Raw genomic sequence first — 18,421 nt, 5'->3', positions numbered from 1 at the left:
AGTCCCACACACCAGGATGTAGGGTTATATTATATAAGTGTGCTTGCAACAAGATCTAAATATGTAAACATTCTGCTTCCATAACTGAACATGTCCTATGCTCGTGGGGACCCCGGGCAAGCGCCCATCTGCAACCCGTTCTCGCACTTTCGTAGTCAATATTGACTTATTAAATACGTGCATATGTGACATACTAAACATACTAGTTTACCTTGAAAAGCTTCATAGAAAACACCGACCTTACCTAACCTTCTTAGTATGTTAAGATAAGCATCTTATTGCTTCATAATTACAATTATTACTTAACCTATTATAGGTATAGGTACCTAACCAATGGCCATTCAGTTGGATGAACTTTTTACCAAAGCTACAAAGAAATAGGTTAATAATTAAACACTGAATATATTGATTTAATCTAGCTTTCTATTTCCATATTAAAAGTCCTGAATAATACTTTATTCAATCACATACACTTCCCTCTGGATTTGTTTGGTATTGACCATTGAGGCCTATCACTGCACAATGGTTATTAAGGCCGTGGTAGTAGCTCACTGACCAACTACCAACTAAACATAATTCCTGAATTCCTCCAAGATTACAGTAAATTCAATATATATACATCTATATACGGAGTACACATTTCGGTGTATGATGTCGTCTCCTAACACACACACACCACTGCTAATGAGACAGAAACGAGATCAAATCAGGAAATAAATTTATTTTCACATTAATTAGCCTCCGCATAAATGCAAGTGGCAGCATATTGTAAAGTCCTTCACAGGATGTCTCGCTCTACTTCAGTGTAATAATGTCTGTTGTTGTGTTTGAATTTAAGGGTTATGACGCCAGTCTGCCGGATGCAGCCTGGTGTTCCCTTGCTGGGGAAAACGCAAAGCCTAATAAGTTTTTTTTTATTAATTGTACATTATAGGTCTCGCCTAGAAGCCTCATGGACATTAATGTGTTTCCCAGTGTCGGGGACAGGAAGCCCTCTGGTTTGGCTCATCGAGGTCCCCCCCTTAGTCACCGACTGTCCATCCCCGAGGACGCAACCTGCAACAGTTGCTTAACTCCTGGGTACTTATTTACTGCTATTTAAAGAGAAGCATCAGGTGCAAGGAAATATGCCCAAACGTCTTGCCATACCCAAGAATTAAATCCGGGACTACTCCAATATGAGCCGGCTTCGGTGCTACAAAATATATATTTAAAGAAATTTTAGTCACATGTTATAAGGATATTTTTTTCACTCAGAGGGATGATATATCTTAGCTATAACTTATCAAATATGGCAGAATACAGAACAAAAAATTATATAAAAAGCTCCAGACGCATTCATCAATTTACTGTGTAATAAAAATTGGTTTGTTCTCATATATTTATTATTATTGTTCATCAAAATTCTATATATTGTTAGGCGTAGGCTAGGTTATGTTAGGTGTTTCTGTTCTGTTGGCTATTATTTGTATTTGAAGTACGTGGGTGAAGCAATATGGTAACCCCAAGTCTCAATCCCCTGAAGACTTGTACCCAAGATTGACTATGTAATACATCTGTTACACAATGTATTGTACCTATACAATATGTAATACATCTGTTATACAATGCATCTTTCTATAACCTGAGCGTGTAAAAGCATCTTAATCACCTTCAGTGGTTAAGTGTTTAATATCACACTAGTTTCTATAGAAGCTATCTTACCCTGCCAAATTAGGAGAGACATAGGTGTATGTATATATATATATGGATATGTGTAGGTATATGTGTATATTTGTATAGTGTGTGTGTGTTTGTATACAGAGTATGTAGAAGCTGATCAGAATTGCATTTCTCCTTTGTAAACGCACATTAATGACGTTATGTAAAAAGACACCTCGAACACATCTTTATGTAGAACATGTGTAAATTTGCGTATTTATGTTTATAGGTTAGATTAGCATTTTAAAATCACTACAATCACCTTCTGTGGTTAATTGTTGAATAAATCACTGAATTATTTGGTTAACAGATCTCTAACCCTGTCCATGGGAGACAGAAGAAAATGTATATATGCTGATTAGCATTGTAAATGTGTGGCCACGTCTGTGGTAGAAAATAATAATAAAAAATACAAAAATCCCCTAAAATCTTATTAAGGCAACTACAACACTTTACTGACCAACTAGCAAATATATTTTAATCCTGAACATTGTCCAAAACTAAATTAAACTCAGTGTATATACACGAAGAAGCGATGTGTATATATATTCTTTGGAACTGAGGCATGGTTGTTGTCTCTGGTCGGTAGAGGTCTCTGCTGTCCTCTGAAGTAAACATTTCCATTCTTGTTTAGTGCTTACTCAACGACGAGGACAAGAATACGTCGTTAATCCCTCGATCATTTTTTACCGTCGACTTTCGGCCCCAGAATTTTTGAAGGGAAGATATTCTAAGTTCTTTTCGATGACAGAACGAAGGAAAGTAGCAGTAATACAGGCCGGTGTGAGGATGAGGTGAATAATGGAGGATTTTACACAAACAACGCCCGCGGCTCGCAGTCATTGCATTGTTCCATCTTCACAGACTCTAAGTTAAGCAACTAATTTTGTTTTTTATGATTTTGATATAATCTCCATATTTTTTTTTATATAACTTCATAAGAAGACAGTAGTTTTTTATTTTTAAAGGGATTTTGTTTATAACGGGTGTAAATTAGGCTTTTATTATCTAGCCACATCCATTATATGTTAGGTACCAATTTATACGTTATTTGTCTGTTTCCATAATTTTGCACGAAATTTTTGTTTTGAAATTGTATTGTTTCGTTGTGAGAGTACAGTGACTGGGGGGGGGGGGGGTGGAATTTTGGAAGTAATTCTGTTTTCAATGTTTTCTTTGTAATTTCATAAGAATTATAGTTTTCGTTGGGGGAATATTTTTTTTTTTTTAGTTCGAAATGACCGAAGATTTATTTTAACAAATTGTTTTTTATTTTTACAAAGCTTTTTCTGAAGACTCATGAAAATAAATTGTTTTAATTCTTTTCAACCGATCCCACATGACGATGTGAGGCTGCGAAAATTTTTGATTATCAATTGACTAGATGGAAGAGGGTTGGCAGGGAACTATATGAATCTGCGGTATAGTTCAGGGCAGAACTTTTCCTCACATTTAACTCAATTTTGTTCTATTTTACACACTAAGAATCACAATCAATTTGGTGAAGATATGAGATTCCCCGTGATAGTACATCACGTAGCCTAATGAGAGTAGAAAGATTTTCAGTTTTGCCTTTCATTAGCTAGTTTGATTCCAGCCGCGATACAGATTTATAAGAGTCCGGGATGGGCTGAAACCTTGTCATTTTATTTATTTTTAAACGTTTTGTCTTGGTTATTTGTGCCACGATGTTGTGATTTAGTCTCTCTATATTACTTCGCTCTGTTGGGGACAGGAAGCCTGTTTATATATATATAGCTTAGACTTCTATCGATTCTCCCTCCCACTCAAGGTCAACCGCGTGATCTTCCCGGGATGCAGCCACAAACCAGTTACCTAACTCCTGGGTATGTATTTACTACTAGGTTTAAGGAGACGTGCCCAACCGTTTCGTCCTCTGCCGGGAATCGAACCTGAGATCCCCGATTATGAGTCGAGAACGAGGCCAAGTGTATTGCGAGAGGTAAATGTTCTATGATATAACGCACACTCGTGGCAGGCCACATATATAGTTTATCCTCGCTTGTGGTTACAGAACCTGTCTTGTTCCACAGCCCGTGCTACTTGGAACTTTGTTCCAGGTAGCGAATCTTTAACAACAACAACAACTGTCTTGTTTCCATAAACAAAGGGAGTAGCCTCGTTGTTGCCGCTGGTTATTGAAGTGTTGACATGAATTATCATCGTGGCTACTACTTAGTTGTTGGGAAGCCGCCGTCCACCAAAACTCTCTCTCGCTCTTCCTTGTTACTTGATAAGCGTCCAGGATGGACCAAAATGTTGTCGCTTTTATTCAATTTCATCGGTGGGTTGTGATTTGATTTTTGGTAGCCACGTTATTGTGTCATTTTCTGCAGATTGTTATAGATCCTCTCCCATAGTCTGGCTATTACTGCGAGACGTTGGGCGTGTCGGAGGCGTTTTTCTGTCCATCTGTGTTGCAGTGTAGGCTAAGTTCTCCATGTCGAGACTGACTTGGCCCATGCTGGCCGTCCTCCCACGGCCCAGGCTCTCTCTTCCTTTTCGCAAGGTACAATAAAATCTTCAGCTCTTCTCTAAAACCATGGTTCAACCCCAGAAAAAAGATTATGTGTATAGTGTGTTCCAGTATCTGGAAAGAGTTCCCTATGGCTCTTAGAACCTCCTTGGGATGGTTCCCATAGCAGCGGTCGGAATGATGCTTGGCGTAGTTCATAACGTAGATGATGATGGGTAGAGTTAATAAGATATAGGAAGCTGTGATGGAGATCACGGTGATAACCAGAGTTCGCTCGCCGGCCCTTCTAGAGCCCTCAGCTGTGGTGGGGAAGTTAACGCGGCCTCTGGCCACTCCGATCACTAACCCAACGTTAAACACCACGAGTAAAGAAGCCGGAACAAATCGGATAAACAACCCATAAAAAGTTCTGTAGACTTTGTGCCAAGCCTCATTGAAGTGATTTTGATATCCGGTTTTAATAATCCAAGTCCCGTTAACACACGTGCTATCAGTCTTTGTAGAACTTGAGCAGTCTACTTTGGCGTCGATAATATACGGCAAATGCACAAAAATGCATACAATGAATGTAAGCACGATTCTGTTTCGAAATATATTCGGATTACTTTGGATTCTCGGGTAAAGATTACACATCCAGACGGCAATAAATCGATCTAGGGACAGCCAAAGCATGGTGTAGGTTCCTAACGCTTGAGAGATCCCCACCAACGTCCATCCAAGATGAGAAAAGTAATAAGCTTCGACGTAGGAGGAGAAGGTACAGCCTGTTATGGTGGTGATGACGGGGATGTAGAAGACGCACACCAGCAGGTCCAATACCGCCAGCAGGAGGAAGTACCTGCAATGGGTACACAGTGAGAAAGAAAAGTGTTCTCTGTCATATGGAGAACATAAAGCAAATTACAAAATGTCGGAAGTACCGACACCATTTGCTAGCTTCAAGTACAATGTGCAGATAATATTGCTGCTGATTTTGCACTAACAAATGTACACAAAAATATCTTAACATAAAAGTTAAGGTAACTATAGAAGGCGTATTGGCCCATACGAGGCAACTTTTATTTATAACCACCCAATCCCACTCATATACATGCCCAACCCACCCTTGAAATAATCGAGGGACTCCACCTCCACCGAGATACGCGATAATTGGTTTCACAAGCATCAACCCTCTTACCGAACCAGTATTTACCCATGTCTTTCCTAAATCTAAACTTATCCAGTTTATACCCACTTTTTCGTGTTCTGCCTTGTGTTGATACTTTTAATACCCTATTAATATCGCCTTTGTTATGCCCATTCATCCACTTGTACACCTCTATCATGTCACCCCAAATTTTTTAATGTAAAATTTCCCTTTTCTAGAATGTAATTTAAGCTTTGCCAATCTTTCTCCATACGAGAGGTTTCTAATTTGGGGATTAACTTTGTCGTTCTACGCTAGACGCGTTCTATTGAATTTATATCCATTCTTTAGTCCGGCGACCAAAACTGAACTGCATGATCTAAATGGGGCCTAACCAGATCAAGATATAGCTGATGAACAACACCAGGTGTCTTACTAGTAACGCTTCATTTAATAAAACTCAGTGTTCTATTAGCCTTATTACCAACATTTATGCATTGATTTTTGGGTTTTCAATTCTTACTAATCATAACTCTCAGATCCCTTTCGCAATCAGACGTCGCAATCTCAACACCATCTAGCTCGTATCTTGTAACGCTATCATCATTACCTAGCCTCAAAACCTTACATTTATCAGCATTAAACTGCATCTGCCAATCTTTTGACTATTTCAAAACCCTATTTAGATCGTGCTGAAGTGATAGTCTTTTTCCGTGTTAATTTCCCTCCCGATTTTTGTATCATCGGCAAATTTGCAAATATTGCTGCTCAAACCTGAATCTAAATCATTTATATATATATATATATATATATATATATATATATATATATATATATATATATATATATATATATATATATATATATATATATATATATATATTATAAATAACAGAGGTCCCAGGACTTGAGGTACTCCACTTACAACATTTTCCCACTCTGACTTAACCCCATTTATACTAACTCTCTGTTTCCATTGGTATAGCCATGCCCTAATCCAACTTAATATAGCACCCCCAATACCATGAGCTTCTATTTTTTTAATTAGTCTTTCATGTGGCACTGTATCAAAAGCTTTGCTGAAGTCAAGGTACACAACATCACAATCCTTACTACTTTCAACTGCCTCAACTATGCTGGAATAAAATGATAGCAAATTTATTAAACATGAACGGCCATTTGTAAAATCATGTTGTGAATCATTTATGAATTTATGTTTTTTAAGATGACGACGAATTGAATTTGCAATTATCGATTCAAGTAACTTTCCCACAATAGACGTTAGGCTAATTGGCCGATAGTTTGACGCAAGTGATCTATCTCCTTTCTTAAAAATTGGTACAGTATCACATTAGCAACCTTCCAAAACTCTGGCACTGTGCCTGACTCTAATGATTTATTAAATATGGTAGACAATGGGTCGCAAAGCTCCTCTTTGCATTCTTTAAGCACCCTGGCAAACACTTCATCCAGCCCTGGGGATTTGTTTGGTTTGGGTTTTACTATTTATTTAATAACATCCTCCCTGGTAACTGCTAAACTAGTCAACCTGTTCTCGTCCCCACCCACATAGACTTGTTCGGCCGAAGGCATATTGTTACGTTCCTCTTTAGTAAATACAGAAATAAAATATTTATTAAAAATACTATTCATATCTTCGTCATTATGCGTTATCTAACCTGTCTCAGGTTTTAATGGACCTATCCTTTGCCAAATCTTTGTTCGATATAACTGAAACAACCCTTTAGGATTTGTCTTTGCTTGCCCTGCTATGCTAACTTCATAGTTTCTTTTTGCTTTCCTTATCTCTTTTTTTTTAACATTCCTAACCAGCTGTACGAATTCTTGTTCTAAACTGACTTCCCCATTCTTAATCCTTTTGTATCAAGTTCTCTTTCTACCTATAAAATTCTTCAGATCCTTTATTATCCATCTCGGGTCATAAGTATTCGATTTATTCAATTTGTATGGTATATGCTACGTTCCTGTGCTTTGCTTAGAATATTTTGATATAAGTTATATTTTGAATCCACATCGAAATCCCATTTTACATCACCGATCGCTGGGTTCACGTCTCGCTCCAAGACCGGCCCACTCCCCCCCCATGCCCAAAACTTTCCAATGTATTTCACCCCAAAAAATTCTTAGGCTATTAAAATCAGCTTTTCGAAAATCTAGCACTTTTAACAGAATTTTCTCCTACAGATCTATTCTATTCCATGCTAACACACAGAATCCCAGACACTGCCTTAATCGACAGGGTTAAAAAGAGTTGAAACCGAAGTTCTACTGAACTTACTGGATCCCGTAGCCTCTCCGAGGCACAAACCAGGGTTTTACACAACTCCCCCCTGCACCCGAGCTATGTCAATAGGCCGTTCTCCCTCTTCGCCCTTACATCATTACACACAAAAATCACACTAACGTGATGCATCAAATGAACAAATACACAAGGGCCATGACGAGGATTCGAACCTGCGTCCGGGGGCATCCCAGACACTGCCTTAATCGACTGAGCTACGACAGGGTTAAAAGAGTTGAAACCGAAGTTATACTGAACTTATGGATCCTGCAGCCTCTCCGAGGCACAAATCAGGGTTTTACACAACTCCCCCCTAACCCTGTTGTAGCTCAGTCGATTAAGGCAGTGTCTGGGATGCTCCCGGACGCAGGTTCGAACCCTCGTCATGGCCCTTGTGTATTTGTTCATTTGATGCATCACGTTAGTGTGATTTTTGTGTGTAATGATGTAAGGGCGAAGAGGGAGAACGGCCTATATTGACATAGCTCGGGTGCAGGGGGGAGTTGTGTAAAATCCTGGTTTGTGCCTCGGAGAGGCTACGGGATCCAGTAAGTTCAGTAGAACTTTGGTTTCAACTCTTTTAACCCTGTCGATTAAGGCAGTGTCTGGGATGCTCCAGGACGCAGGTTCGAATCCTCGTCACGGCTCTTGTGGATTTGTTTATTCCATGCTAAATCTGATTTGTTTGTGATCACTGTTCCCTAGCTCACTCCCTATTTCGACTGGCTGTCTATTATGACTCCTAGGTATTGAAAAGAGGTAACCAACTCAATTTCTTGTCCTTGTATTGCCAGTCTGATGTCTTGAGTTTTCATTTTAACGGCCATTGCTTTGGTTTTATTGCTGTTTATTTTCACTGCTAAGCGTTCCGCTTCCCTGTTGATAATATCTAGGCATTTTTGTGCATGGTTCCTTGCACCTTTGCCATTGATAACGACCACAAAGTCGTCTGCATAGTTAAGAAGTTTGGCTTTTGGTAGCTTGAGCTTCATGAATTGTTCCATGAGACAGTTGAAGAGGAAGGGGCTTAGTATTCCTCCCTGCGGAGTTCCATCTTCCAGCCTCTTTGAGGTCAATGTTTTTCCTTGGAATTTGACTTTAGCTTCTCAGTTAAGCAGGCTTCCTTTGGCAAAGGCAAGAGCGTGTCCTTTGATTTCCTTATCCATAAGGCAGCACAGTGTAGCTGGAGCACTGGCTAACTCGAAGGTTTTTTCAAGGTCTAGAACAATAAGGATTCCAGGTTTGTCATTGATTTGATCCAGGAGGGAGGTAAGGCATTCTGTGGTTCCAACACCTTTTCTGTAAGTAAACATATTTTGGTGTAGTGGCTTTCCATTCAATTCGATTAAGGGCCATTCTTTCTGCAGTTTTGGCCAGACAGCTTGTTAATGAGATGGGTCTTGCATTTCCTGGGTCTTTAGGTTTTGGAATGGGAACTATAATTGCACTGTTCCAAGAGAGTGGTCGGGTTCTTATCACCCATACTCTGTTGATGAGATTCAAGAAGGCTTCTTCACCCTTTTCTCCTAGCTTGGCTAGCATGTTGTAAGTGTGTAAGTGATTTTGTCCTCGCCTTTAGATGTATTTTTAGTTTTCTTTGTAGCACTTCTGAGTTCTTTCAGATTGAAAAGTTGGTCTAGTTCGTCAGGTAAGGCTAAAGCATCATCTATTTTTTTCCATCTTGTTACTTGAAGTCTTTGTTGGTGAGTCAGAGTTGCTTGAGGAAGTTGAGTGGAACTGGCTCTTGAAGCAAATAGATCTGCTAACCTTTCTGCTTCTTGCTCTGGATGAACATGGTGCGGCAGAGCAGGAGGCGATTTTCCTTTGACCTTGTTGATCTGCCTCCAGATGTCGCCCAAGGACGTATGCTGATTTAGCTTGGCACACCACTCGAGCCATTTTTCTTCTCCGATTTTTACTGTTTCTTCGTGCACATGATCTCGGACAGCTCTAAGAAGTCCTAGATTAGCTTCGGTTCTATCTCTTCCGAAATTCTTTCATGCACGATTTAGTCTGTTATGTAGTTCTTTGATCCTATCACAGTAATACCAATGGTCCTTGTGTTGTTGGGTAATTGTTTTCCTCTTGGGGATGGCGTGATTTGCTGCTCTATGTATTGCATTTACTAAATCTTTTTCTATTTCTTCGGTGTTGTCAGGAGGAGTGTAGTTTTGGTGCCAAGTTTCGAGAGCTTCTTGAAACTTCGTCCAATCTGCTTTGATAAAGTCCCATCCGGGCTCGGGAGCTGGAGGTCAAGGAGGTAGTGCTATATTAATAACTGTTTTTGTAGCAAAGTTGTCACTGGTCAGAACATGATCCACTGACCAATGACACAACTCATAAATACTGGTGGAAACAAATGTGAGATCCAACTTTCCCCCACCAGTGTGGGTTGGTTCCGTCGAATTAAGCAGACTGATTTCAGGCACTTCATCCAAAAGGTGTTCAATATGTCTTCCGCTGGCGTCGGTTCTTGGTGAATCAAGAAGTAATTCACTATGAGCGTTAAAGTCGCCAGAGATGATAGTAGGTGTAGTGGCTACTATTTCAAAGATTGTTGAGAGATCCATCTCGTGTTCTCTATGGCTCCTGTATACATTGAAGATGGACAGCATTGAGTTCCTCATAGTGAGATTAACTCCCATAATTTCGACGTTCACGCCACAGTTGAGCAGGTCTGTGATTGCCGTGGCATTGATATGATTTCTTACTAGAACTGAAATGCCTCTGGTGCCACCTTGTGCCATAGAGCAGTGGAAACCTTGATATCCTGGGATATTGATATTTCTTTCAGTCCTGGTGAGTGTTTCTTGAAGTAGAACAATATCAATGCTGTCCTTTAGAAGCACTGCTCTGAGTGTTTGTGCTTTCTTTTTGAATCCTTGAATATTCCATTGTATAATTTTGAGATTGTCCATTATTCCGTTATAGTGGAATCATTGAGTCCATGGTTTTTACAGAACTGGTTTTCCCGACGGCTTGTGTCTTCTTCGCTGGAGTGGAAACTTTTTTCTTGGTGGGTGAGGAGACTCTTGGTTGGGATGAAGCGTCTTTGCTACATCCAACTACTGCGGCATTTGATGATGTAGGGATCATCATTTCTACTTGGGAGGTCTTGGAGGCAATAGCAGGTATATTCGTTTTGCTGCCTTGATCTATTCTGTTGCTGTTGCCTTGTGACAACAGCTTCTTTGCTTCTTTGTTTCCTCCAGTTGTTGGAGGCCTTGTTCTTGCTCAGACTAGAAGGATTTGGTGCGTTAGACTGTTTCTGATCTTCATTTATTCGGACTTGCCGAGGGGTGTACCACTGGCTTTTTACCGAGGGTCTGGTCGATTGTGGTCTAGAAGTTGTTACTTTGGGTTGCTGGGTTGATCCGAAAGCTAATATTCTTTTTACCCTTTCTGGACATCGTTTGTTCCAGACGTGATGTGTATCCCCGCACTTAGGACATTTTGCTTTCGTTTGTTTGCCTTCTTTATGCAGATTCTTGCATATGCCGGTATTGTGGAGCTCGCTGCATACTCCACATCATTCCGGGCCTCTGCAGCCATCTTTATGGTGGCCGAAGCGCTGACATCTGTAACAGCGCATGGGCTCTGGATTGTACAGCCTTAGACTGAATTGCCCATAGATCCCAACACTCAAGAGTGTTGATGCGAGGTCCTTTTATTGTTACAAGAACCTGTCTTGTTTCTACAGTGTTGTGCTTACATCTTTCCGCCGTTGTGACATTTTGGCATTCTAAGAGTCTGTTTGCATCAACTTCAACCGGGAAATGTTGTACTATCATTTTGGTGTTTTTTTCTTCTGGTTTCAGTTGTAAACACGTTAATCCGTCATACTTATACTCGCAATTGGGTGATGTGATATGGTGCAACAGTTTTGGATGAGGTGAACAAACTTGTGACAAACACAAGACAGAACACGAAACTATGGGTATTAATTGGATATGAGAGCATAAGAATGGAAGTAACTGCAGAGGACCTATTGGCCCATACTTCCTCTTGATGCTTCTGTATTGGGTACGGCTGGTCCTAGTCAACAATGGCTTCTCTAATGGTTTTGTTGAAAACATCATAAAAAGAAAGATAAAACGCCATGCAACCTCTGAAGAGTCAACTAACACAACACATGTACCCCCTATTTAACAACATATGTTTACAAGAAAGACTGCTGCCAATATATATATATATATATATATATATATATATATATATATATATATATATATATATATATATATATATATATATTATATATATATATATATATATATATATATATATATATATATATATATATATATATATATATATATATATATGCGAACAAGCTTGAATGGTCCCCAAGCATATATGCAACTGAAGACTCCACACCCCAGAAGTGACTGGAACCCAGACAGCCAGGAGCACTATACAACTGGCATATATAGTACCTTAACCACTTGACCAATCGTGACCGTACAAAAGACGTTGGTAGCCTTTGTGGGATCTCTCTCTCTCTCTCTCTCTCTCTCTCTCTCTCTCTCTCTCTCTCTCTCTCTCTCTCTCTCTCTCTCTCTCTCTCACAGTAAGAGTATACTCACCAGTTGACGCGAGCAGCCCTGAGCCGGGGTTTGCTAAGGACGATGATGCAGAGAACATTGGCCAGGACACCCAGAGAGACCAGCACGGGCAGCACCTGACGATACACCACCTGGTGGACCTCGTCCACCTGGTAGGTCAAGTCCTCCTGGTACGCCTCGTCCACCTGGTAGGCCAAGTCCTCCTGGTACGCCTCGTCCACCTGGTAGGCCAAGTCCTCCTGGTACGCCTCGTCCACCTGGTAGGCCAAGTCCTCCTGGTACGCCTCGTCCACCTGGTAGGAATTATTCACCTCCTTCATCGTCGCCGGCGGGAGATATCTCAATCGATCCCCACGCGATGTTCCAAAGGTCATACGTGGTTTCCAAAGGCTAAATGACACGAGCTCTTGTTAGACTCTTGTAGGTTCACATCGATACAGAGCGCCTTTAGGTTTCCTCTCACAGGAATCTTGTAGGACTCTCGTAGGACTTAGGAACTTTCTTCAGAACCGGAAAGTTGCGCCTTGTTCTAAAATTCCACGTTCTTGATGCTTAATCTGCAGAACGATCATTTGTGTTGGTTAAACCAGTAATTAAGGTTAAGTTTTATTCAATTACAAAAAACGGAGACAAATGTAGGTATGTCTTGAGTGTTTTTGTATAAAGCACATCACGTCTCCCCACGCCCACACTGAAGCCACCTCATCCCACGCCCACACTGAAGCTGCCTCACCCCATGCCCACACTGAAGCTGCCTCACCCCACGCCCACACTGAAGCCGCCTCACCCCACACACGCCCACACTGAAGCCGCCTCACCCCACGCCCACACTGAAGCTGCCTCACCCCATGCCCACACTGAAGTTGCCTCACCCCACGCCCACACTGAAGCCGCCTCACCCTACGCCCACACTGAAGCCGCCTCACCCTACGCCCACACTGAAGCCACCTCATCCCACGCCCACACTGAAGCTGCCTCACCCCACGCCCACACTGAAGCCGCCTCACCCCACGCCCACACTGAAGCCGCCTCACCCCACGCCCACACTGAAGCTGCCTCACCCCATGCCCACACTGAAGCTGCCTCACCCCACGCCCACACTGAAGCCGCCTCACCCCACGCCCACACTGAAGCTGCCTCACCCCATGCCCACACTGAAGTTGCCTCACCCCACGCCCACACTGAAGCCGCCTCACCCTACGCCCACACTGAAGCCGCCTCACCCTACGCCCACACTGAAGCCACCTCATCCCACGCCCACACTGAAGCTGCCTCACCCCACGCCCACACTGAAGCCGCCTCACCCCCACGCCCACACTAACGTCTTTCTCCTTATCTATCTGTTATAATATATACATATAAATATAAATATAAACTGCTTAATATTTCTCAGCGAGTCTCGTGTGTGTTAGGATACAAATGCGCTCGGAGGTGCTCGGAGATACCCACTCCGAGCGCTCGTTGTCTTGCTTAAACAACATATTTCTTGAATCGTCTTAGATGCGCATCTAACTGACGTCATTCTAGTTTCCGGTCGGTATCAGTTTCCGGCCGTCCTTCGTTATATTAGGCTGTGTTGGCCAGAGATAATGGGATCTCTACCTCAGGCTGGGTCATGTCACTCCACCAGGAACATTACACCGATGGAAACTGCGGAAAGCGCAATGGTCATACGAGGGTTGTTCCTATTGGTCCATACGAGGGCTCTCTAATTGGTTCGCACGAGGCCGCTCCTATTGGTCTACACGAGGCCGCTCCTATTAGTCCACACGAGGCAGCTCCTATTTATATCAACCCAAACTCATATATACGTGCTAACCGGAGTGAAATTCCACGCAACTAATTTCGTTATACTGCAGGTTAATTCCTCTCAGCTGGTTATTAATTCCTCTCAGCTCGTTATTAATTGCGCACCAAGCCTTGTTTGGTCTCGCTTCGTGGGGCCAAATACTTTGATCTTCTCCCTCTAGATTCTACACCTCCTGACGATTTCTCCCATAGGCACTTTGTTGATTCAGTAGATGCCTCTGGTACTGTCAACCCCACCCGTCTCAGTACACGTGTCATTGTTGCTGCTCCTCAGGATGCAGCCACCCGCTTGGCCGCCTTATCCTGCCTTGGCGACACCCCTGTTCGGGTCTCCAATGCCAGTGTTGGCACTGTTCTCCTCCCACCCCATGGTGTAACCGGTGTTAGGAATCTACAGGACTGCCACGAAGATATTCGGCACATCTTCGAAGCCCTCTGTTCTCTTATTCTCCAGGTAAACACGTTTACTCGTCCACCTCGTGGTTGTCGCCGTCAGCCCCTTCGGGTTGTGAAGCCTTTGATGGTAGGACCCTTCCACCCTCTGTCATTCTTGCTGGTGCCAGGTGCTCCGTCCAGGAGTACATTCCCTCTCCTCGGCTCTGTAATAAGTGTTGGAGGTTTGGGCACGGTGCCCTCCGATGTTCCAGTACTGTCTCTCTCTGTCCCTTGTGTGGGGACGAGGGTCACTCTAAGTCGAAGTGCACTTCTCCCCGAGCTGGCTACCTCAATTGCGGTGAGGTCCACCCTATCTTCTCCCACGCATGTGCACATTACAAACTTGAGGCAGCCGTCCTCACCTTGAAGCACCGGGAACGTTTGTCTTTTCCTGAGGCGAGGTGCCAAGTTCGCTGTCTCCCCCCATTCGCTGGTGTATCTTATGCTCGCGTGTTTCGCTCTTCCTCTCCTCGTCCTCCCCATCTTCCTCAGTCTCACAACCGTTTCCAGGCCTTAGCAGAGAACCTGCCTTCAGGGAAGTTGAATATAACCTTCGATTGTCTATAAGCAATCTGAAAACAATAATGCCAAAGGCTTCAACAAAAACTTCTATGGATCTGAGGCAAAGTGAAATCTGCGCGAGTAATTCCATCCATCAGCATCATGCTGCTATCACCAGACTCGTAGATGCTACTATTGTTCGGCTTAGACTGGGTTATAAATATTTCTGAGAGCTTGCATTACCTGCTGATGTAGATCTGACCATTTGTATAAACTGACGGCAAAATTAGTGGCTTACCTTCCGTCACTATGTGATGTAGTCCGAAAAGTTAAATGTATTTAGGTGCAGCTCGAAAACAGATAATCAAAAGAAATATATCAATATTTCATTGAAAATAATCTACTACCAGAAATATATGCCAAATATCCCCCAGTTTTGATAACTAGGCAGTAAATGTGGGGGATTATAACCTTACCCAGTAGGGTGGGGGGGGGTGGAGGGGGGTGGGGGAGTGTGGGGGTGGGGGGGTGGGGGGTGGAGTGCACCATGACAACCAAAACAAATCATAAAACCAGCTCATCGCGCACCTTAGTTGTTTGACTTAGAATGGTCGTTCTCGAACCCACTGTTGATGTGTACTGTGTAACTAGCTCATTGAGACTGTTACTTGCTTAGCCAAATGAACTTTTGGGTTCAATTCCTAAGACCGTTGTTGCACCTGTTGTACACTGTGTACTTTTCCCTCAACCGCCCATGAGACCGCTACCAGCACTTGCATAATACATGAACTTAATTGACTAATCATCGAACATCAGTGTGGTGAGGCAGTCCGCAAGGGTTTGATTTTCTTCCAAAAATTAGGCAGCTGAAGTATTTGCGCGCAGTGATAAAATTCACTGTCTTCACGACGACATCCATGACATTATCCACTTTTAATGCTTACCATTAAAAGTGGATACTTACCTGTACTTACCCAGGGACAGCCTGTACTCGTGTGACACCTCGAGGGACAGCCTGTACTTGTGTGACACCTCGAGGGACGGCCTGTACTCGTGTAACACCTCGAGGGACGACCTGTACTCGTGTGACACCTCGAGGGACGGCCTGTACTCGTGTAACACCTCGAGGGACGGCCTGTGCTCGTGTAACACCTCGAGGGACGGCCTGTACTCGTGTAACACCTCGAGGGACGACCTGTACTCGTGTGACACCTCGAGGGACGACCTGTACTCGTGTGACACCTCGAGGGACGGCCTGTACTCGTGTAACACCTCGAGGGACGACCTGTACTCGTGTGACACCTCGAGGGACGACCTGTACTCGTGTGACACCTCGAGGGACGGCCTGTACTCGTGTAACACCTCGAGGGACGGCTTGTACTAGTGTAACACCTCGAGGGACGGCCTGTACTCGTGTAACACCTCGAGGGACGGCTTGTACTCCTGTGACACCTCGAGGGACGGCTTGTACTCGTGTGACACCTCGAGGGACGGCCTGTACTAGTGTGACACCTCGAGGGACGGCCTGTACTCCTGTGACACCTCGAGGGACGGCCTGTACTCGTGTAACACCTCGAGGGACGACCTGTACTCCTGTGACACCTCGAGGGACGGCCTGTACTCCTGTGACACTCGCCTGGAGGCCTAGTAGAGGCTGTATTAAGCCGTCTTAACAATGGCTCACCAAATATTACAGTAAACATGTAAGGTTTTCAGACTTCCGCTCCAGCTCACAAACTCGCCCAGAATACAAGCGGGAGCGAGAGAACTGGGTGTACCTCACACCTGCTGCCGCTGTTCACCCAGCAGGAAATACGATCATGGATGTTAGTCGACTGTTATGAGTCGCGTCCTGAGAAAATGGACTAACACGGTTCATATTTCAGGAAAACTTGAATTTTCAAGAAACATAAACCAACAAAGACAGGAAACTTCCATCATGAAGTGTCTTGGAACTGTCTCTGTCATGACGGTCTGACACGTTGGCTGCTCTCTGTCTCCCAATCAGCTTTAAATAATATGTTGTACCTAGTAGCCAGAACGTCGTACTCGGCCTACTATGCAAGGCCTGATTTGCCTAATAAGCCAAGTTTTCCTGAATTAATATATTTTCTCTAATTTTTTTCTTATGAAATGATAAAGCTATCCATTTCATTATGTATGAGGTCAATTTTTTTATTGGAGTTAAAATTAACGTAGATATATGACCGAATCTAACCAACCCTACCTAACCTAACCCAACCTATCTTTATAGGTTAGGTTAGGTTAGGTTAGGTAGTCGAAAAACAATTAATTCATGAAAACTTGGCTTATTAGGCAAATCGGGCCTTGCATAGTAGGCTGAGAAGTGCGTTCTGGCTACTAGGTACGACATATATATATATATATATATATATATATATATATATATATATATATATATATATATATATATATATATATATATATATATATATATATATATAATCAGCTCATTCTCCTGTTTAGTTAGTACTTATAGTAATGATGAGGACCATAGTACATGTAAAACATAATGAACAATTAGAATGTAGAAATCGGTATTGTTCAATTTGGACCAAACCGAATAAGGTTTTGTGTGTGTTGCAAACACAACCTAACCTAACCTTCTTTATACACGCCATCTGAGACCTAATATAGTATTTATGTGTTTTTTATTTTGTATTTATATATACAAAAGTTCTTACATTCTTGTACTGCCACTTGCACGCATAATGTTTTGTTCAGGTCCTTAATCCTAATATTCCCCGGAAAACAGAAGCTACAGTTAAGGATTGACGCCCAGTCAATCCTCCCCGGCCAGGATACGAACCCAGGCCAAAGCACTCGCGAAACGCCAGGCGAGTGTTTTTACCACTTCGCCACTGTGTCTTAACAAGATTGTCGTCACCCACGGTGGGAGGACATACTTACAAATCTTTGGAAATCTTTTAGGGGACGGATATAATGGGTAGTAATTGTCGTCAACTGACGATGGTATTGGTAGAGTATTCAGAATCGGGTACAGAGATCTTTTAAACAAGTACACACACCTCTAACCACACCCTTGGCTTTTCGACGTTTGACGCAATGAGGCAGATCCTCTGAGGGGGACATTTAACAAGGTAAGTGTCCTCCCCCCCCCCCTCTCCCCTCTTGGTATCTTAACAAGGGAGAAATCTCATCTCTCCAGCAAGGGGGGAAACCATACAATCTGTGCTGTATGGCTGTATGACAATAATAAATAAATAGTGCAGAGAATGAGTCACAATGTCATGGCTGAATACATGACATAGCAGTCCCCGTGGCGTAGTGGTAAAACACTTGCCCGGCGCTTCGCGAGCTTTTTGGCCTGGGTTCGTATCTTGGCCGGTGATGATTGACCGGGCGCCAATCCTCTCACCGGGCGCTAGGTGAACAGAGGCTCCTGTTCACCTAGCAGTGAATGGGTACCTGGTTGATAAAACGATTTGGCGGGTCGTATTCCG

General features: G+C 42.8%; 3 protein-coding genes across 5 annotated transcripts in view; 1 reads left to right on the top strand and 2 right to left on the bottom strand.

Moving 5' to 3' along the window:
- Nucleotides 1–423: 423 nt before the first annotated feature.
- Nucleotides 424–18,421, bottom strand: part of LOC123755920 (probable G-protein coupled receptor B0563.6) — a 32,441-nt gene continuing 14,443 nt past the window's right edge. The window contains exons 2-4 of one of the 3 annotated variants that reach the window (XM_069300206.1): nt 12,485–12,748; nt 12,213–12,376; nt 424–5,036 (exon numbers count right to left, since the gene is read on the bottom strand). In XM_069300206.1, coding sequence (XP_069156307.1) covers nt 4,091–5,036; nt 12,213–12,376; nt 12,485–12,565 — 1,191 coding nt within the window. In that variant the 5' untranslated portion in view covers nt 12,566–12,748 and the 3' untranslated portion in view covers nt 424–4,090. Of the gene's footprint in view, nt 5,037–12,212; nt 12,431–12,484; nt 12,749–18,421 lie in introns of those variants that run through there. The other 2 variants (XM_069300204.1, XM_069300205.1) reach the window with 2 other exon arrangements.
- Nucleotides 12,928–13,512, top strand: LOC138349934 (mucin-13-like). Its single transcript, XM_069299929.1, has one exon. It carries the CDS (start codon nt 12,928–12,930, stop codon nt 13,510–13,512), a length of 585 nt encoding a protein of 194 aa, XP_069156030.1.
- LOC138349933 (uncharacterized) lies at nt 13,528–17,578 on the bottom strand. The gene is made up of 4 exons (XM_069299928.1): nt 17,561–17,578; nt 15,901–16,316; nt 14,798–15,007; nt 13,528–13,531 (listed from the first exon to the last, which is right to left on the bottom strand). Exons 1-4 carry the CDS (start codon nt 17,576–17,578, stop codon nt 13,528–13,530), a joined length of 648 nt encoding a protein of 215 aa, XP_069156029.1.

The sequence above is a fragment of the Procambarus clarkii genome, chromosome 43 (genome assembly GCF_040958095.1).
Source record: "Procambarus clarkii isolate CNS0578487 chromosome 43, FALCON_Pclarkii_2.0, whole genome shotgun sequence".
NCBI lineage: Eukaryota > Metazoa > Arthropoda > Malacostraca > Decapoda > Cambaridae > Procambarus > Procambarus clarkii.
The sequence above is the reverse complement of the archived record's forward strand: the minus strand, read 5'-3'. Positions and strand labels throughout refer to the sequence as shown.

Coding starts and splice junctions, on each gene's coding strand:
- LOC138349934 (XM_069299929.1), top strand. CDS start 12,928: ATGCCCACACTGAAGCTGCCTCACCCCACGCCCACACTGAAGCCGCCT.
- LOC138349933 (XM_069299928.1), bottom strand. Junction 15,008..15,900: donor CTGTCCCTGGGTAAGTACAG/GTAAGTATCCAC, acceptor TATTGTTTTCAG/ATTGCTTATAGACAATCGAA.